The 20,737-nt window shown below is 55.5% G+C and overlaps 3 protein-coding genes across 3 annotated transcripts; all 3 read right to left on the bottom strand.

Annotated features, from left to right (window-relative positions):
- Positions 1 to 716: 716 nt before the first annotated feature.
- Positions 717 to 3,945, bottom strand: INS49_010872 (uncharacterized protein; the record flags this gene model as incomplete). The annotated part of the gene is made up of 5 exons (XM_043171594.1): positions 717 to 779; positions 849 to 1,790; positions 1,852 to 3,143; positions 3,205 to 3,577; positions 3,811 to 3,945. 5 exons carry the CDS (start codon positions 3,943 to 3,945, stop codon positions 717 to 719), a joined length of 2,805 nt encoding a protein of 934 aa, XP_043023339.1.
- Positions 3,946 to 6,420: 2,475 nt separating this feature from the next.
- On the bottom strand, positions 6,421 to 13,583 carry INS49_010871 (uncharacterized protein; the record flags this gene model as incomplete). The annotated part of the gene is made up of 7 exons (XM_043171593.1): positions 6,421 to 6,515; positions 6,578 to 10,615; positions 10,736 to 10,891; positions 10,946 to 11,002; positions 11,074 to 11,655; positions 11,716 to 13,350; positions 13,397 to 13,583. 7 exons carry the CDS (start codon positions 13,581 to 13,583, stop codon positions 6,421 to 6,423), a joined length of 6,750 nt encoding a protein of 2,249 aa, XP_043023338.1.
- A 176-nt stretch (positions 13,584 to 13,759) lies between these two features.
- On the bottom strand, positions 13,760 to 19,054 carry INS49_010870 (uncharacterized protein; the record flags this gene model as incomplete). Its single annotated transcript, XM_043171592.1, has 2 exons — positions 13,760 to 18,871; positions 19,007 to 19,054. The coding sequence occupies 2 exons, from the start codon at positions 19,052 to 19,054 to the stop codon at positions 13,760 to 13,762; spliced, it is 5,160 nt and encodes a 1,719-aa protein (XP_043023337.1).
- Positions 19,055 to 20,737: the final 1,683 nt, after the last annotated feature.

Below are 20,737 nucleotides of genomic sequence, written 5' to 3'. Positions count from 1 at the left end.
AGCCAACCCATCAGGCGTAGGGAACCAAAAAGTCTTGAGGATAGTCTATGCAGATTCCGCATCTCGTTCATATGGTCTGTTGAACCACTAGGCTATCCCGCATTAATTGGTTAGAATCTCTTTCGACGGACAACTGTCGAAATTCGCACGAAATCTTTCTCAGTCTCAGCAACACGGACCAGACGAGACATTCCGGGACGGACGCACAAGAACAGGAACACAAGGGAATAGTAGTACGACACGAACAACAGCGTCTTTTTCCGCATGCATGGAGACGGACGAGTGTTTTGTGGTTACAGCTTTCCTAACCCTTACACACCCACATAGCCCACCGCCGCCCCCAAGAATCATGTCTAAGTAACTCATGCTATGCCCTCAAATACCAAGGCGCCCCACGCCAACCATGGCTGCTGCTGCTGCTGTTATTGTATGCCCTCGAGGCAAGTGATCGTCGTCCAGCGTATGTTTGTGTTTGTGTTAGTGTGTGTGTGTGTTTGTTTGTTTGATTCAATTCTCCAAATTGCTGTCTTTGCCCCTTGACGCCTGTGCCCTTTCGAAGGGCTGCTACTGCTCATAGTAGTGATGGTAGTAGCAGGAGTAGATGATATGACATAGATGACACCGAATCAACCTCGCTCGAGTAATGATACCGCGCCCGGACTTCCAGGCCGGCTAGATGTAAGTTGGGAGGTCCCGTGTCCACTTCCCAATGCCCCTCATGCAAACGTACGCTTCAGGTCGTTCCACTTCCTCTGAAGGGTCTCGTGCTGGGAGTTGATCTGCAAAGTTTTGTTAGCAATCGCCCTTTGCTCAGGTTTGGTGATGGGTGTGGGAAGTAAGCAACTCACCTCAGCATACTGCATCTTGGTCTGCACAAGCTGCTCCTCCAACTCGGCCATTTCCTTCTCGACCTTCTCGTTCTCCTCGTGTACCCGCTGGTTCCGCTCGATGAGCGCGTCCCTCTCGAGCTTCCACTGCTCCTCGATGTCGATGGGTTGCCTCTCGATAACGATCTTGAGCTCCCGAACCTGGCCTTGTAGCGACTCATTCTGGTCCTTCAGCTCCTCGTTCTCGACCTTGGTGTGCACCAGCTCCGTTGCCAGGTCTGCCTGCTCCCGGTCCACCGCTTGCAGCCGCGTCTCTAGCTTGCGTAGCTTGGCAGCATAACTCGTGTTCTGCGACCTCAGGGTCTCGAGCTCCAACTGTTGCTCCTTTTCGGTCTTGGTCTTCTCTTCCCACTCTGTGCGGTAGAACTTGAGAATCTCAGGAGTTACCTTGACCTCACACGCATCATGAACAAGTTGGTCGGCGCGGTAGACCTCCTTGTCCATACTCGACGTGGAACTGCCAAAGAAACCGTTCTCTAGTATACTGTTGGCGGTTGGTGAGGACTCAATATACACATCAAAGAGTCGATCCCTGAGATAGGTAGTGAGTTGAGACATGTCGGTCATGCCAAGAAGTGTTTGTGCGTTCTTTTGCATTAACACGATGCCAAATTTGAGGACGGCCGACAGACCCTCAGAGAGGATCAGATCATAAATTCGGAGGACCAGCTGGAGCGGGAAGCGATATGAGAAAAGGGTGAGGAACCACTGCGTGGCATAGAGGTGCGGCGAGATACCCCGCCGTCTGAGGTGGCAGTAAAGAGCGGGCTCGATGTCTTCGAGTAGTCGTTCAAATTGGTACAAATGCATATGCAGACCAGGCATGTCCTGGATAAAAAGGTCACGCAGGTGATACTGATTCATCAACCGCACCAGTAGGCAGAATGCTTCTTCCTCTGACATCTGCAAAGTTTGTTAGTGCATGCCAGTCAAGAAGCCAGCCAGGGCATGTTCCAAAGCTTACATTGAAAAGGAGGGGCATAATCAAGAAGTTCATGCCCTGGGCGTACCCGACGTCCTCATCGTAAAGCGCATAGGCCTTGCAGACGCCAAAGAGGCCTTCCTGGAGCCCCTGGGCGGAAGCAAACTTGGAATACGCCGTCCGGGCACCCACGTCCTTCCGGATAGTCTTCTCCAGCCTCTGGATCGAGGCCGTGTCTTCCTTCTTTTTCTTCTTCCGCTCAGTCTCTGAGGCTGCCTGCGCCTTGGCGGCGGCCGGGTCGTCGTCCTTGGGCGGTGGAGGCGGTGCGCCGTTGACACCAGAGTCGCCGGAATGTACCGACGAGGCTGATGAGTGGACGCTGTTGCTATTGCTACTGGCACCCAGCGAGGCGTTGCTGTTTCGGTCCTGTTCCTTGTCTGTGCCCCTAGCCACAAGTTCCCGATAAACGGCCTCCAGCTGCTCGCTCTGACTCTGTGCCAGAACCTGCCATATGACGCCCCGGATAGCACTCGGGATGCCAGTCGCAATGGCTCTGCTCAGTTCTTCGGCACTCGTCTTGGCAACGGCCGCGGGTCCCTCATAGACTACAGACTGCCACAAATCCCAGTCGACTGGCTGGTCTGACAGTGTGGAGGGTCCAGCTGCTGCCCCCGACGCGGTTCCCGGGGCCAGATGTGCGGTTGCAGGGTTGGGTGAGGCCGGAGGTTGCGCAGACGTCGCATCCTTCTCCTCTGCCGGCGTAGTAGCTGCCAACCCGCCGGGGCCCTTGTTCACCAGGTTGGCAAAACCATTCTTGTCACCATCGTCGGGGAGGCTTGTTATGCCGGCCTCTTCCCTCATACGCATCGCCTTGAAACGGTCCTTTAAGCTATTCCGCACATTCCCGTTCACCCCGTTGGTACCGCCCTCCTCCTCCAGCTTACTGAGCATCATCTCTGGGTTGCTAGCCAAGGTTGTCACGGAGCTGGCAGTATTCCTCCTAGGCGATAGATCTGGCGGCGACGAGTTTGTCATATCTTTGGACGAGCTTCTTGACAGCCACGAGAAAGCACTGGCGAGCTTCCGCGGCGGAGGTGGTGCGGGAGCCTGCGCCGGAGCCTGTGCCTGCGCCTGGGCAGGAGGAACGCCCGGGGAGGCCGGCGTTGGGGCGGTAGCTGGGGGTGTATCGAGGTTCTTTGGTGATTCTTGAGCACCTGGCGACCAGGGCATAGCTGGAAGGGCGCTTGTAATACTACTCAAAGATATCGTCTTCTTGGGCTCGCTCTCGCTGGGGCTCATCTTGACGTCCTCGACCTCTGCTTCTGCTTCTGCTGCTGCTTGCGGGCTTTTGTCAGAACAGCCCACCTCCTAGGGGTGTGTGAGCGGATCACGAACCTTTTTCTCGTTGTGGAGCCTCGTCGTCCAGGCTCACTTCGGCGAGCTGGCCGTTGGACGCCAGGGACAAGCGTTGGCTCGGTGAGATGGAGGGCCTGCCCGGTTGTGCTAGAGATTGGTCATTGTCCTCGCCTAATGGTGTGTTGTCGACGTCTTCGAACTCGTCCTTGGTGTCTTCCTTTGCGTCGTCCTTGGTGGTGATTACTTCTGGCTCGGCGGCCGGCGTGGTCTTCTGCTCGTCCTGGGGCTGGTCCTTGTCGTGGATTGACTGGGGCTCGGTGGGCTGAGGCTTTGGGATGGGGGAGGTTCGACGGGTCAGAGACCGGATAGAGGAAGTGTCTGGGACGGTGTCTGGGGCGTCTTCGAAGCTGTCCTGCAGGGCGATTGGCGATGTTAGCACCACGCAATCTCCCGAGGGCAATAACACAGGCTGAGGCAGGGGATGTGACGGGCTGGGCGCATGGGCTGCCGTGTGACGACAGGCGCCAACGTGTAACCAGGCCAGGGCTAGAGAGTCAAGAGGTGGGAGATAGGGGACGGGCCTCGAAAGAGACAAGGTTTCCGTGGTTGCATGCAAGGGAAATTCGACATTTGGGAGTAGCGTACCATTTCCCGATCCGAGTCGGCGGCAGACTCGTTGTCCCTGTCGTCGGCCTTGTGGTTGACAGGGGAGATGGGGGACACAGGCACGGCGGGCGAGATGGGCGTCCGGACGGGCGCGTCCTGCTGTTGAACCGACATGTTGGGCGGGTGGGCGTTGGGGCTGGGGAGAGGAGTGATTGTGTGTAAGTGGGTGCGAGGGCAGGATCTAAGTAGAGTATTTCGAAAAAGTCGCGGGGGCGCCGCGTCTGGAGGTGGGCGGGCGCTTGGGACCAAAAAAAGGGGGAATTGGAGAGCTGTTCACAGCTTGGATGCAGCTTCAGGCCATGTGTGGATTGGCTGGGCCGGGCTGGGTTGCTGCTAGTTGAGTGCCGGCAGTCCGCCCGTCTTGTCTTGTCATATGAATGCACGAGTAGACTAGGGATGCAGCTGAGTCTCGATCCCAGCAGGCCTTATCGAAGTACAGGTGTTCCTTCACCCGAGACGGTGGTGCAGGCAGAGTAGAGCAGAGCAAGTAAACGTATCTGTGCTGTCGTGTGGTGTGTTGTGTTGTGCGTGTTATGTGGGGGTTGGGACGAGTACCGAGTACAGTATGTATGGATGGCCGAGACAAGGTTGTGAGCAGCACCAGCGAGGACGGAGCTCGATGAGCTGTGTGTGCTGCCGACTGTGTTTCTGTCTGTCGTGTGTCTCTTGTGTGTCCTTGTTTCAACCGCTGCCGTTTGACGTGATATGACTTGATGGCGGTCTGGAAATAAAGAAAGCTTGAAACGGGCAGGATCCGTACCGCTCCGGCCTGGGCCCGCGGGCTTGAATGGAATGTGGAATGACAAGGCCGGGGACAATAGTGATGATGATGGTGGACTGAATGATTGATTGATTGATTGATGGCGATGCTGATGATGACACTGGCCGCGAATCTTGGACATTGACCCGAACCTCGACCTCGACCTTGACCCGACCTTGAACTCGGCCTCAACCTCGACTGCGACCCTGTTCCTTGTCCTTGTCCTGCTCGTCCGTGTGCTTTCCTTCCCCGAACGGCCTGTCTCCCTCCGCAGCGTGTGCCGTCACCACCAGTCACTGACGGCCGGGCGGACTTGACCGTCTCTTCACCAAACCACAAGAACAGAAAAAATGGTGGGACCAGGGGGACCAGGGACCAGGGGTCCTACAGGGGTCCGCCATGGTGGCGTCGACGAGGATAGAGCCGCTACGGTAGACTCTTAGTCCTGCCCAACTGGAGGGGTCGGGCCACACCTGCCACGCCTGTGAGCACGGTCTTTGGGGCTCCCGGAGTTAGGTATCTAGACCAGACATTTGGTCTAGCACAACAGGCTAGATAGACATCAACAGACCACAATTTACACGTGCGCTGAGTGACGACGTTATTCCGCATCTATCTGTCATTCAGACTATCTAAATACAAATTTCTCTTCGCAATTTGTATAGCTTAGACGGTGCAGAACCGCTTCCAGGACGTTGTCCTGCAGGAGAGTACCTAGGTTGTATACTGGCTTGCTCTCACACCGATCTTTTGCGGTCTCTGCAAACTGTGATAGTCTAGTATCTCTTTCTTCCAGGACCCCCTTTTCCGCTTCCTTCTTATGTGGGTAAGCTTGACTGTTCCCACCTCACTTTTTACCTCTCAGTAGGAATGTGACAGGCAGACTTGCACAGTCAGGCCACTCGCCTATAGACATAGGACAGCCCCCAATACCGTGCCAACTTCCTGGCCCAGCAGCCTCTTGAAACGAGACAGAAAATAAAACAACAGAACAGAACAGACACGCCATCAGCAGGGCTGACTGTACCTCCATCAGACAGCCCCAGTGCCCTGCCCTGCCCAGCCCAGTTCATCCGTACTCGGCCCCCAAGGACACCTGTATGCCCCATCAAATTCAGCACCAGCGCATCCCGAGGCCAGTTCGCCGGGCCCTCATCAAGAGGGCCGGCCACCGGCCGTTTCACAAACACCCCGCCGCCTCTGTCTGCGATGTTCCTACCTGACAGGTTCTCCAAGCGGAACGAACAGAAGGATGCAGGCTGTACGCTGCCGCCAGATCTCGGCGAAGAGCCGGGTCATCCCCATGCTCTACACTGTAACGCTCATATCCCGCCTGTCCTGACTACTGGCTGAGCTCCAGAATTATCAATGTGGAACAGAACCTACCTCGATGTCCGTCTGCGAGTGTAATGCTACAACAGATGATCAGATTCACCAGTCACGTAGCATCTGAACATCTGAATTGCACAAGCCAGAGATTCTCTGAGAGCTGCGACATTCCGCCTGCCTAATCTATGAGGATGACTCAAGGTATCTGTGTCCACGGCCTGCACTCCGCTTCAGTGTCTACCCCTCCTCAACAGGCGGGCCAAAAGCCCTCAGGCCGGCATTCCCCGATCTCTGCTCAAGGCGTGCCGATGATACGAAAACAATACAATACACAACACTCCCAGTGCTTGGGGCAAGCCTTCTGATAGCTGCCCATGCTGTAGTTTCTCCCTGCCTTCCGGAACACCAGACCCCTAATAAACAGCCGGAATTTTATGCCGGGAAAATGCATACCATGGTGATACCACCCCCCCCTTCACTCAGTGCATCTCGCTCTTCTCTTAGGCGAAACCAAAGTAGTCGCCACCCGTCGTGATGGCCTTGATGACCTGGCTGCGGAGAGCCTCGTAGCTTTCGTACTCGGGCAGATCAAGTTCTGCAGCAACAATAGTTAGCACAAAGCGGGCGCGTAGGGGAAGGGAGAGGAAAGAAACTTACGATTGAAGCAGGTATGCGAGCTGGGCAACCTATCCTTGTTGCCGTAGTCACGGTGGATGTTGAAGCGGTTGACCCCATTCATGCCTTCGAGCTCCTTGAAGCCGTTCAGAGGAACCTTGGACGTGCCCGTCACAAACTGCAACAGTTTGGCCTGCTCCTCCTTGTCGAACGATCGAACCGCGCGCCAGAACCACTGGATCTGCTGAGAGGCCGCCGTGTAGTTGTGATACTCCGTGTTGCTCTTCCAATCGTCCACGTCGATGTCGGGGAGACCAGAGATGAGAAGCTCCAACTCCTGCTCGTTGAAGATGGCAATCAGGTCCGCCGGGATGACACCGTGGAATCCCTGCAGGAAGTGCTCCATCTGGATCTTGACGGATGACAGGAGCTTGTGCTCTACAATGAGCCGGACGTACTCGTGCTTGTTCTCGTTGGTCACATCAATATTGCGGCCGTTCTCGATGAGGTCGACAACCTTGCTTGCGCCGAACTCGTCTTCCTCGACCGAGAAAGACTCGATCACCGTGCCCGTTATGTCATTCTCCAGCATCCAGACCAGTGACTTGTAGTAGTCCGGGTCGAACGACTCCATGTCCTTGACAGACACAGGCTTGCCGAGGATGCGCTTATACACAGCACGGCTGAAGTAACAGTCCAGAAGACGACCTTCGTAGACGGCCTTGCCAATGATTCGGCCAATGAACTTAAAGAAGGCCAAGTGCTCCTCGTTATAGTGACTGGACTTGTTCGGGTGGAATGTCGTGCGGTCCGCAGACACGGGAGTGAACAAGATGTAGTCTGGGTTGAACATAGCCCTGGTCAGGACCTGGAACCACTCACGGGTCACACCTCCGGCGTCGACGCCCTCTTCGCCGTGGAAGCGAACGTTAAGCTTGCCATGCTTGACCTCGTCATCAGACTTGAAGGCAAGGGCCCGGTAAGAATCGTGGAAAACATTGTCTCGCCTGACATTGACCGACAGCGGCGGGTAGGATGGCCGTGTATGACCACTCTGCTTCGCGTGGACCGTCCGTGTGAAGTAGCTGCGCTTGTTGTCGAACTCCAACACCTTGGGGTTCTTCACCAAGAGGGAGAACGTGCCCGACATGAGCTTGTTGTTTTGCCGAACAAGCTCGTTGAGTATCCTCCGGTGCTCGTTGGTGAAAGTGAAGAACAGGCCTGCCATAGCGTCCTCAGGCGGTGGGCTAGAGAGGACCATGTCCTTGTTGAATTGACTCTTGCTCTGAGGACCATCCTCTAGCGTTGTGTTCTTGCAAACAACCATGAGCGACTCGATAAGGGGCAGAAGGATGGTGGCAACGTTCAACATGCTGTCTCGCTGACGGATAGCTGCAAGACAACCACTCAGCTTCTCCCACATCTTGTTGAAGGTCTCGTTGTGGTAGAGAGTCATAAGCAAGCTAGACTTCTCGTCGGCGGCGGCAGCATCGCCTGCATCTCGCGTCTCGTCCTTCTTGGTCTCGAAAAGATGATCAAGAGCCGTCAGAACGCGGAGAAGCTTGTTCTGCTCTGAAGCGCCAGGAGAGAACTTGGCTAGTGCGAGTCCCTGAATCTCAGTGCCAGACTCTGCCTTTGAGATGTGCGGCATGAGTTCGTCAAGCTCTGACACGATGTTCTTGCTGAGCAGTTGGGCCTGCTTCACAAGCTCCCTTCCGAAAGCCTGCTTTGCTTCAGGAATATTGGAGAGATTCTTGATGGTGGATATGGTGTTCTGGAAAGTCTTGGAGCTGCACTCGCGTGCAACAAAGATCTTGACCACGAGCTTCAGGTTCTCCGGAGGAATGAATGGAGGCTGAAGCTGTCGGACCTTCTTTTGCTCAGGCTGAGCCTTATCTGCAGAAGTCTCGGCCGGCTTCGAGGGCGCCTCCGTGGGAGCCTCAGTCTGAGCGGCTGAGGAATCCTGAGCATTGTCGGTAGTAGCAGCAGCAGCAGCTTCCCGCTGCTCTGTGCCCTCCTTTGCCTTCTCTGCTTCTCTTCTGGCCTCTTCTTCAGCCTCCTTGCGGCGCCGCTCTAGCGCCTGAAGTGGAAGTGTGACCTTGTTAAGAAGATCCACGAGGAGTTGCATTACGGTCGAGCTCTCCATGACTAGATCGCGATCAAGGAGATGCAGTAACGAGTTAATGGCGTATTTGTGCACCTTCAGGTCCTTATTCTTGCCCTTGCGGTTGTGCGCCTGTTTCAGAGAGACGGCGATGCCTTCGTGCTCAGTCAGGAAGAGGGAGGGGATGTGGGGATTCCTGCCCGAAAGTTCCACAAGCAAATCGAGACACTGCTGGACGACTAGGAGAGGAGAGATCTCCGAGTTCTGTTGAATGTTGTTGGTCGAGCTAATGTTCGTGAACGTCCGCTTGAGGCTCTGGGGAGTCTTGAAGTCCTTGTCCTTGTCCTTGTCTTTTGGTTGCTTGGCCTTCAGGGACAATGAACTGAAACTGCGCTCGACGGCCTCCATGTCGGTGCTGCCAAACTGAAGAATCTGGAGAAGCGAGCCGATGACCTCGAATCGGTTTTGTCGGTTCTCGCAAATATCACCAAGCACACGGAAGAGGTGGCTGCGGATAGAACCCTGCTGGCTCACAAACATGAGACGAAGAAGTGTCGCTACACCCGCCTTGTCCAGCATCTGCACGATGGCGCGACGTTGCACCTTGTTGTCAGTTCCAGCCGCGGGTTCTGGGGCGTTGCGGGCCGCATCGCGTGTGCGTAACATGGCGGTGGTGGACGCGGTCCGGTGGTACCTTTCCGCCAGAGCCCGGGCTTCCTCGGCCAGGTCGGGTGGAAGCTGATCCATAATCTCGTTGCCTTGCTCCATGAGAACAGTCTGCCGAAGGTCGGGTGGGAGGGTAGCCAGGATACTTGCAGCATCCATGTCCTGCGCTGCGGGCGTGTGTCCGATTGTTGCGGTCTGGCGGCGTTGCGCCTCGCGCTCGGCCCGCCTCCGCTCGTGTCGCTCAGCTTGGACAATCTCGTGCCGTATATCTTCGGGAAGCGCATCCAGGAACTCCTGGAAAGCCTCACCCTGCTCTCCAGCAGAGCTGTCTGCTGCGGCTGCGCGGGCCTCGGTGCGTCGCGAGGTGACGGTTTGCGCGATAACCTCTTCCCTCAGATCCTCAGGGATAGCAGCAAGGTACTCGGGGTCGATTCCGAGCTCGGTGACGTCGACTTCCTCGCCCCGGATCGTCGTGACCACCCGCGGCTGGGGAGGTCCAGGTTCCTCATGTTCGGGCTGCCGAGACTCATCAGACGTCTCGACACCTTCCATAGGCTGCGGCTCGGCGTCCTCAGAGCCTTCCGCCTGCTCGTCATCTTCTGCACCAGCCTGAGCGGCTGCTTCGGCTGCTTCGGCTGCCACACGCTCCAAGCGCTCACGCTCTTCCGCCTCTGCCTTCTCTCGCGCTATCTTGTCTTCAGCCTCCTTGGCCTCACGTGCTTTGCGCTCTTCTTCGTGGCGTTTCTGGCGTTCTTCTTCCTCTTTGCGTCGGCGCTCCGCCTCTTCGGCTTTGGCCTTCCTCTCGTGCTCGGCAGCGTAAGGCGTGAGCGTGGCCCAGATGTAGTTGTTGAGCCTCGTCGCCTTTTCCTGGTTCATGTGGCCAAAGACCAGTCGAGCTTCATCAAGCCACCGCTGCTCAGTCGTAGCTGGAGCAAACCCAACTGCTTGCTGCGGCTCCTGGTACACCTCTCGCCGGGTCTCGGTCCGCACATCACGACTGTGCTGGCCAGCTCGGAGGGGAATGCTAAACTCTTGGATCTCGCCACGGCCACCTGGGCCCTGGATTTGGAAGGACAGATGCGGAGTCCGTCCTGCGATGCCTGGAGGTAGGTTTGCCATCAGATCACTCAGAATGCTCATAGGGCTGTCGAGGAAGCTGTGCAAGCTACCAAACCGCTGCAGTGGTGACCCAAGTGGGCGAGGGGAGGCGTCGCGAGCGTTGTTGGCGCCTCGTCGGAGTAGCGGATTAAGTCCATCATCTTGATTAGCCGCTGGGCCCGGAGCTCTACTCCTAAAGTAACTGCGGAAGTCTGTAGCAGGATCAGTACGGCGATTTATTATAAGTTGAGAAAGAACAGCAGTCATCTCCTGCTCAAACGACTGCGCCCCGAGCGCGATCATTTGAGCCTCTGATTGACCAGAAGACATACCACCAAGTGGATCGCCGCCCCGGGGTCCGCCGCCAATAACGAAGGGACCAACTGGGAAGGGACTGCGGCGAGGCCGTGGAGGACCGCGTTCGACAACAAGAGCATCCCAGCCAAGACCGGCGGGCATAGGGGGAGGAGCAATATCATCTCCTGGTCCTGCTAATAATATTGGTATGGTGGAATAATGATAAATGGTTCCATGGTACTTACTCTGCGGGTATTCATAGATGTAGTCATCGTCGACATCAACTTGCTCATCTTCGTCGTCTACCAAGAAAATTAGTATGCCATTCCCGATTTTCGAAATCGGATCTCCGTTTCTCCACGCGGTGACTTACCATCATCTTCGGCTTCGTCGTCGTAACGATCGCCACCGAAGTTGAACCCTTCCTCGGCCAGGATGTGATGGTGGTGATGGCCGTCCGCATGGTCATCCTGCATGAGCTCTTGCAGCTCGTGGAGCGGGTTGGGCATGTTGGCGAGCTCGTCGAGGTCGTGCACTCCATCTTCGTACGCCTGACCCTCGCCCTCCTCGTCGCCCTCATCCTCGTCGTCGGTCTCGCTCTCCCAGCCAGAACCGCCGTCATCGTCGAGCGGGTTTCCTTCCTCGTCGACGATTTCGATACGATCTTCCATGTCGTCCATATCTTCTGAGCCGACTTCGTCGTCGTCCCCATCGTCATCGTCGTCGCTGAGTTCGTCATCCTCATCCATGTCCTCGTCGTCGTCGTCATCCTCGTCATCCTCGTCCTCATCCATGATGACCTCGACGCCGACTGGATCTCCTGGGAGGCCTTCGATGTTACCCATTTCACCGAGCTCTTCATCGTCGTCGCTGACGTCTTCTTCGCCATCCTGCGACATGTCATCGCCGTAGTCGAGCTCATCGGGGTACTCTTCATCGTACATTTCCTCGTCCTCTGGAGAAATTTTGTTAGCTATTTCAATCATTCGATGGCAAGTGGGGTTCGTTCGCTTACCGTCCTCGTCGGAATCTTCGTCAAAGTCGTCTTCCCGGCCAGCCTCAAGCATGCCCAAGGCGGAGTTCCGGTAAAGATCAGGAGTCTCCTCACGGTCGTCTTCCAAGTCAGAGAGCGATGATGCCGACGCAATTTCATCCTCCACATTGTCTTGAGGACCGGACGGGAGCAGATTAGCGTGACTGAGGGCGATACCAGTGCTCGTCATGATCTGCAGGACACGGAGGATATACTTGATAGTGCGCTTTACGCCAGGGAATGTGAGATCGATGTCGGCTATGGATGAGGTCAGTGCTGGCAGGAAGCTCTTCTCATACATTAGGCGCTTGAGCTGCATGTGTGAGCGACTCGCCGTGGAGTGGTCCGAGAAGCGAGGGCTTGCTGAGTCGGCCTTGTCGCCCATCATGTTGATCATGAGCTCGGCCAAGGACAGCAGCTTTGCATATCTCATGTCGAAAGGCTCGCTCGGCAGTGAGGCGTCCTTATACGCGCGGAGGATCATGTCCAGAACCCACTTGCGGACAAAGAGCAGATCAGAATCATCGTCATAATCGAAACGATCGCGGCTCCGGTCCACTGGCCTCTCGTTGGTCTTGGCCACCAAGGCAACGAGAACCTGACGGGCCTGCTCAGAGGTAGCGGCTTTCTTCTTTGCTGCAACACTGTCCTGTGGCGAGCTGAGACTGCTCGTGCAGAGGAGATCGTTGAGTAGATAGTTGAGAACGCCTGAGCGAGGTTTCACTGGCGTATTGGCGAACGTGGGAGCATTACGCTTGAAGTTGATGAACTCCATCTTCTTGCTCGTATAACTCTGCAATAGCTCTGCGAGGCAGTGGAGCAGGAAACAGCGGTAGACGAAGATGGGGTGTTCTTCAGCCTTGAACGAAGCCTTTGGGGGTTTCTTGTCTTTGTTCTCGACGTTCTGCTCGTCAACAGGCGTAGCCTCACTGTTCGCCGCCCCAGTGTCATCACCAGGTGCGTTCGTTTCCTTAGCGGTGTCCGTCGGCTCTTTGTCGGCAACCTCTCGGTAGTTGAGCAACTCGCAGAGTAGGAAGTGTACCACTCCGTCGGGGTTCTCGACGACGGGTCGTTTTGACTCGGCTGCAGAGGACTTTACTGCGTCAGTCATTTCCTTGTCGGCGGGTTCGGTCGTTGGCTTGACATCATTAATGGTGAGCTCCTCCGTAGCCTGGACCGCTGGCTCAACCGATTCGCTCACTGGAAGCGAGGCTGGTGGCTTTTCGCTCGATTTCTCCTTGAGCGTCAGTGTGACTCCTCTCGCAGTTGGTCCTGAAGGATCGCTCGATGTTTGAAACCGCCCGAGCCTAACAGTCTCGTTTGTTATCTCGATGAAAATGTCCGGGGACCTCAGAGCGACATGTGCAAGGCTCCGAGTATATGTGGGTATGTCGATGGCTCGGGGGTTTCTGTGGCCCATCTGCTCGAAGTACCTCCGGATCTCACTTCGCATGATCTGCCGAAGGGTGTCGTCATCCTCCACGACGTGTCTCAGGACCGTCATTACATTTCCGGAAACCGTGGAGTCTTTCAGACGAGCAGAGCCCAGCCCAGATAGCTGCTTCGTCATGACGAAGAGACGTTGTAGGTTCCTCCTGTCGCCCACAACCTTTGCCACTGACCGCTTCCGTGTCAGAATCACCAAGACACGGAGAACTGCAACTGCCAGGTTCTCGTTCTTTCCCGATTCGAGGCAGTATCTCCAGGACGGATTCCAGCAGGGTGGCTCGCTCTTCCTCCGGAATGATAGGCTCTTTAGCCTGCAGTACTGGGTCCTCGATCTTGTCATTCTCGGTGGCCGGTGGAGTCCACTTGGCTTCCACGGGTTGTGCATCGTCCGCCAACAGCATTTCGAATATCAACAGTATGTGAGGAATCCAGGGAGGCAGCTCCTCGTTGGAATTACCGGGAGGCACTTTCAGAAAGCTGAGATACTCTGAGACATTGTCCTTGAGAGTTTTGACGGTAGATTTGAAAAAGCGGGGCGAGCCGTGAAGCATCAGAGATAGCAGGTGGGCGTAAGCAGCTATGCTCCGACCGTTCGTAGTCTTCTCTTCGTCGTCAAGGCGTAGGACATCAACGCATTCGCCAAGGTCTCGCCAACCTCCTCGCGCGCATCTTCATTATCCTGACGGTCAATTGTGACATTGATTAGCTCAGAGACCTCAAAAACTGAGTTCGGGTGTGCTCTTATGACATCCAGGCACCGGTCAATGAGATCTTTATGCAGCTTCTCTCGCTCCGCATCGAGATCTTCCTTGCACACCAGTGGCCGATCGGCAGGTTCTTGCTCCGTGTTGTCCGAAGAGGTGCCGCCCGCAGTCGGAGGAGCAGCCACAGGGGTGGAAGAAGACCCGTCATCGTCTTGTTGAGCGGGAGCCTCGCTCTCTCTGGGGTCGGAAGATACACCGCGCCCTGCAAGCGCATCACCAATGAGCTGCGCAAGCTCGGGCTCGGAGTCCACGACCATTGCTTCCCGTAGGAGGTCGGAGCTGCGAGAGGAGGCCGGAGTCTGGCTCGCTGAGCCGTTTGCTGCTGGGGACGTGACCTGAAAGGCGTCCTCAGAAGGGATTGGGTTCAACTCTCCTGCAAGTCCCCTCAGGTGCATCCTGCAATATTCGCTCGCGTTCTCCTGGTTCCCGACAGCACGATACACTGCTTCGCGCGCCAGGTCCTCGGGATATTCCTCGGCCACGCGTGCGGTCTGAGGTGTATATAGGCTCCACGCGAATGTCGCCTGCTCCCGCTTGAACAAAGGTACAGCCTTTGCCAGCTCGCTTCTGCGCAATGCGGAGCCTTCAGTTTCTGCCTGGCAGATCGTCTTGAGAATGTCTACAACTTTGCCAACGACGTCCGTGGAAGCCTTGTCGATCAGATTCGAGCGCCACAGGTTCGAGACCGTGGGAAGCACCGACATTCGAACCTCGACCACAAATTGATTAATAGTCTGGAACCACTCATTTTGCCGGTTGCTAGAAGATCGACTGCCCACATTAAGGTGCTGAATGGAGTCCGCAAGGTTCTTGCCGTTCACGACCACGGAGTACAGATCGAGGATCTTCTTGGCACCGATTGATGCTAATTTAGCAGTGGCAGACGCCTCTTCTGACTCGTCGCGTTCCTTGGTGACCTCTTCTGCGAAGACATTGATAAGCTTATTGAGGATGTCGAAGCCACGGCGCTGTTTGAATGCATCGAGGACGGGCACGATCACACTAGACCCAGGCCGATCACTGTGCCGAGTAGAGTCGACGAGCATTTCATGTATGATGTGCAACATGATGATGCAATACTGGAGCTCGGACTTGGAGAGACTCCTATCGATGAACGGTTCCAGTTGATCCAGTACTGTCTCGGCCAGAGCGTCGGCCAATTGCATGTGCTTGGCTCTCGGATAGCTCTCTCGCTCCCGACGTGACATGAGCGCCTTGCCCAGGGTTTGGAAGAAGGAGTAAGCGCTCGGCATGAGGGACTGCAATAGGACTCTTAAAATCTGGTAGTTCTGGTACTGAGCAGTTGATTGCTCCTCTGTCGAAGGGCGGTTCTGTCGACTCGAGTCTAACTGATCGGCAGGAAGGTTGAGCCCAGCGCCACCAAGCATTTGCGCGAATGATATGTCCTGCTCGCCCATCAACAACTCACTGGGGCTGCCAGGACGTACGTTCGCCAGTTTTCGTGCAGTCCAGTGCTGCGGCACAAGGGTGATCAGGGATATCTCTTCCGAAAGAACGACGCGCAGCAAAGGTCCCAAGGACCTGACCACCTCGTGGAAGTGGTCGTACACGTTGACCGTAGGCAAGGAAACAGATGAATGACGGCTTTGGTAAGGGAAGCAGCTCCAGAGGGTCTTCAGGAGGGATTGGATGTTCAGGAGTGCTTTCGCAACATCTGTGCCGCTGGAGACCTGTCGAACAAGGTCGACATTCCAAACGCCTGCTTCGTTTTGTCCCAAAGTGGAACCAGGCTCCACAAAAGGTCGGAAGAATGAAGGGGATGGAGAGCTGGACAGCAACGGTGTCAGGGACGTCATGGTGGCCCGTATGCGATTCAGTAACGAGGGCATGCCGACGACTGGGGCATGCTCGATGATATTGGCGAGGACTTGTTGCAGCAGTCCCAAGGCAGTAGAATCAGCGAATTCGTGGGGCAGGCTCGGCAGGACCATAATGTCCAGTAAGTACTCGATGCCACCGCTCTTCGTCAAGGATGTCCTCAGACTGGAGTTGCTGATGTATGCGTTCAAAAACGACGCAAGAGCGTTAATGTAGGGAGTAATGCTTTCGGGTATCTTGGGCGCAGGCGAGGAGTCAGTCTGTTGAGATGATAAGTCCTGAATGGATCCGGCGATGTCTGTCATTTCGACATCTTCAGCGGATGTGGCCGCCTCCTTGCCCTTCTTCGACGGCACCTCGACACCGGCTCTTTGCAACAGGGAGTGGTCAGCATGGACAACCTTGCCTTCGAGGTCAGTCGCGAACAGCTTAGCTCCCCAACCAGCGTTTTCCGCCTTCGATGTGCCCAAGTGTTTGATCCTCGAAATCATATCTATGACAGCGTTCGCAACCGTCTGTCTCAGAGCGGGGTGGTGTCGAGCGAGCTCGTCAAATTGAAGCCCAATGTTGTAAGCAAGATCGGCATCGATGCCCATGATCCGGACGTGTTCTGGGCTCTCAAAGACCTCCAGGAAGCTCTCGAGAACACGCGAGGATGCTACCAATCGCAGTCCGACATTGTTGAGACAGATCGAGTTGATAACGGGGATTATGACAGCAGTGGCTTCCGAAGATGGCAGGATTCCACAAGCCAGCGGAGTAGGTCGCTGGGCTCGAAGCGTTTCCTGGCTCGGAGGATGTGGGCGTTCATCTGAAGGCAGGACGACGGACTCCTCGGCAGGTGGGCCGCTCTCTTCACTCGGCTGCTCGTCATCTTTCCTTTCGGCTGCTGGGTCTGTCGAGACCTCCCGGCCAGTGAGGGATTCCAGAAGGCTCTTGACCATGCCAGTTTCGGAGATGGCGGCAAAGCTGGTCGGATCGTTGTTGATGAAGTCGGTCAGCAGATTAATGGAGTTTGTCCAAACCACGGACCCGAAAGCCTTCGTGTTCTCCATGATAGTTCGCAAACTTCCGAGAAGCTTTGAGTTGTCCACGAGGTTCCTCAACAGTCGATCCGTATTGGTATTCTGGGCAAAGTTGCTCGGGTTCATGATGTGGTGAATAAACTTCAGCAGCCACTTCAGAGTCTGCTGTTGGACATAGGGTATCTCGTAGTCCACAACACTAGAGTAGAATTCGGGCTTTGTTCCATGACCGGCCTCTGCGAGACTCTTGGCTGAAGATGTTGCATCGATCATCAGCTGGGCAATGGCATCCAAACCGCTGGCGCTTATAAACGAGTTGAATGCGGCTGGCGCGTAGTTGAGCACGAGCGCATCCACGTAGGAAACGGCAGTGCTGTGCAACCGTTCCGCCACTGTCGTCCGCATGTTGATAATGCTCACGAGGACATCCATGAATCCAGCGTTAATCATCTCGCCACCCACACGCCCGTTCATGGCGAGGTGCAGCGCGAGAGAGAACAGGCTGTCTCGCCAGTCGTCCAACTCGATCGATTTGCCATTCGGTTGCTCGGTTTCCTCCTTCATCTCGGCAACTGCCTTCCGGATGACGTACAAAAGAACGCCATGATTCACGGTGGCATTCAACGCCGAGATCACGTCTTGATACTTTGCGTTGAAGTGGGAAATGGCCTCCAGCAAAGACAGTGCGATCTGCTGCAAGGAACGCGGAGCAGCCGTCTGGCCAGGTGTAGACGGGTGAATGAGCTCCACCAGTTGATAGACCAGGTGGTAGCGCCGTGGTTCATCGTTGTCCTGCTTCAGAACCTGCTCCAAGAACACGAATTCTGGATGAATGTAGGCCAAGTTCGCAATAGCCAGGAGCCGGACGGCCAGAGCCCGCTGACGTGCTTCTGTGCCACCGAGCAGAGCCTTGCATATTCGTGAGCGATTCAGAAACTCGTATTGGGAGTTTTTGGGCATGTCTGAAGGAGTGCGCTTCAAAAGGTCGTAGATCGATGAAGAGGCCACAGCGCTCTGCGGAATCTCAACAGACTTTTGACTGGAGCTCGACACTCCTTCGGCATTCACGGCTGGAGAGTGCTGGGCCGGCGAAGGGCTGTCATCGGAGCTTTGTGCAGCTCTGGCGCCGCGTGGTGTCTGGTGTGGAGTCCCCATGGTAGTGCTGCGTCGCAACGGAGTGGGTGTGGTTGGGGCGGATGCGTTGATGCGATCGTTCGATACTTGTGGTGCTGGCTCGCCCTCAACTCTCGGGTAGTAAACCACCTTCAGATCACCCCAGCCCTTCCAACGACCGTCTGAGCCGTCGTCCGAGGAAACCACAGACCCGAGATCATTTGCGATCATGGAGGCTGCGTTCTTGGAGGCTGAGGCCTGGACCTTATCCTTATCCTTCTCCTTGCCCTTGCTTGTCGAGGCAGGGGTGGAATGCGCAGAAGAGTCTGCCAAGTTGATGATCGGAGTCTTCACAAAGGACTGTGCGACTTGCTGAACACGGTCAAGTTCAATGTTGTAGTGGTTGGCAAGCAGAGCATTGCTGACTTGACGCGACGGTTGCGTCATACGCTTGACAGACGCCTGGTAACGCTGAGCAAGCTCCAATCCAACCTCCAATGTGGCCTGAATGACAGACAGACAAGTGCTGTTCAGAAGGTCATTCAGGTGAGAGCTGCTGGCATAGATGCTCCGATTGCCACAGTGATTCAGCAACCGCCTGGTAAACTGCAGGACGGCCTGTACGAGCTGAGAATCGCCAAACTCTTCGTAGCCCAGTGCTCTCAGTTTCTCCTCGTCCCACCCATCCGAGCCGTACTCGTCGACACGTGTGCCACGACCAAGCAAGACATCACAGCCGAAATCACGTGTCTGTGGGCCTTCGTGTAGCTGATAGACCTTGTTGAAGCACTCGAGTATGTTGTCGAATCTATTCAGCAGGGGAATCCAGTGGTATAGATCACCACGGGGCAGGGGCCACCTCGCTACGGGGAAGGTGTCGAGTCGTCGTGGAAGTTCTGGCAAAGGCACCGTTGAGGCGGCTTGCACAAAGTCCTTGAGCCAGGGGGACTGGGTCGAGTGTCAGCTGTCTGTTTTCACGGCAATGTACGAGGGAGAGAAGATGGGAACCAGAGGTAATATGTGGGTGCTCGTGGGTGTTTGCGTTTGCTATTGCATGTGCTTCTACGAGTGTGTGTGACATACCAGAGTCTCCCTATGCTTGGGCTGCATTGTCTTGGTAATCTTTCCCATCTTGACGGCGGGAGCGGCAGAGCCGCAGAAATGAAAAACTCCCCCTCCACTACCTGAGGCCGACTGCCCTGGAAGACAGCTTGGCGGAGAGCGCAGGAGTGTCCTGCGTTGAGACACTCAATAAACAGTGGAGTAAGCCGGTTGGTGTTGTCGGGCGGGGTGGTAGGAGGATGAGTGATTGAGGAGTCGGCGCGATGCGGTTGTTAGACGAGACCTAGGTGGAGGCCGCGACGTGTGCAGGTCGTCGTGACGTCGTTCCAAGGCAGGTTGCTTACACGCGCGTGCAGGCAGCTGAAGTTGCAGGTTCAGCAGTGCAGGGAGAGGAAATGATCTGGGTATCTGTGTTCGTACGAGATGGAAGATGGAGGAGGGCGGGCAGAGGTAGATGGCAGGTCCAGGTTGATGATGGGTTTTGAAGTTGACGGTGCAACCTGCAAAAGTCCGGCAAGCATTTGCGTAATGGGCCCAAGCTTCTTTGGAAGGCAAGCAGCAGCCGAGAGTCACTGCTAGTTGACGTCCGGCAGGCTCCACATGAAAACCGACCCCACAACAGCAGTCGATGGGGGGCTTCACATTGGCAGGCTGCGGGGACTTTCCACTAGTGCACCTGCCCAGCAGCCAGGTGTCTTGAAATCTATCTGGGTGAAGGACAAGAGGTGTTCGGTGCTCGCTTTCAAAGCACAATGCAGCTCCCACAGTAGACTACGTAGGTCCCAGATTGCAAGTTGGCTGCTTCACTCCACAGAGACGTTATGGGGCAGGACCTTCCTCCGGACCAGCTCGGGAAAGCAAGGCCAATGGTCTTGGTGTGCCACCCAGGGAGACCACCTCTTAGCAAGTACTTAGGTACCTCATCGCTTCCACAACTTTACTTATGGAGAGCCAGTGTGCTGTCCCAACATATCGCACAGGCTCAAACAGCCAATCTTGAAGCACTGACAGACTCCGAGCTTGGGTTAATTTGCATACTCAGACATCAATCAAGTATCCTCGTGTCACAGGCGGGTTCCCAGCCTGTTCTTTAGCTGTGCCCACCCCCTGACAAAACAAAGCAATGACTGACCAGTTCATTGGCAACTCGCCAAATTTTCTCTGTCCAAGAGTCTTCCCTCGTCCTCCCTCAACCTCGACAACAGGGTTGCTTCCATGTCCAAGCCCTTGTTGACCTTGGCCAACAGGCTACAAACTGGTAGCCCGCGGTGCTATCATCTGAAAACGAGGAACGGGCAGGCAGTGGCTCCACAAAGCACGGCAATCCAAACCCATGAGGACATTGTTTATTAATGCCTGTTCGTAGCTGCCATGCTGCCGAAGTTCCCGGCCAACCAGTGGGTCATTGTACCGTGCCGCTGCAGCCAGCTTTCTTGAAAAGCAAAGCAGCTCTGCACACTCCGGGTCGTTGCTTGAGTTGCAGGCATGTGCTGCATCCTCAATGGAAATTGTTGTCTAGTTCACTTGGTTAGACTGATTTCCACTACTGTAAGTGGATGATATCCAATGCCAGGGTGATCAGCGATGCAGTAAATTCCCGGCGCCGATCATATCGGGAAGCCGGGCATGATCTCCATGATGATGGACTCTAACCCCCTTCCAGATCACAGGCCAGCTCAGCCAGCTTGGTATGAGTCTAGTTGTAGCTATGGTTTAGAGAACAGATATTCGCACCTACAAAAACGGATGGTA

This window comes from Diaporthe citri, assembly GCF_014595645.1.
Source record: "Diaporthe citri strain NFHF-8-4 chromosome Unknown scaffold_5, whole genome shotgun sequence".
NCBI lineage: Eukaryota > Fungi > Ascomycota > Sordariomycetes > Diaporthales > Diaporthaceae > Diaporthe > Diaporthe citri.
This window is presented reverse-complemented; position numbering and strand designations above follow the sequence as displayed.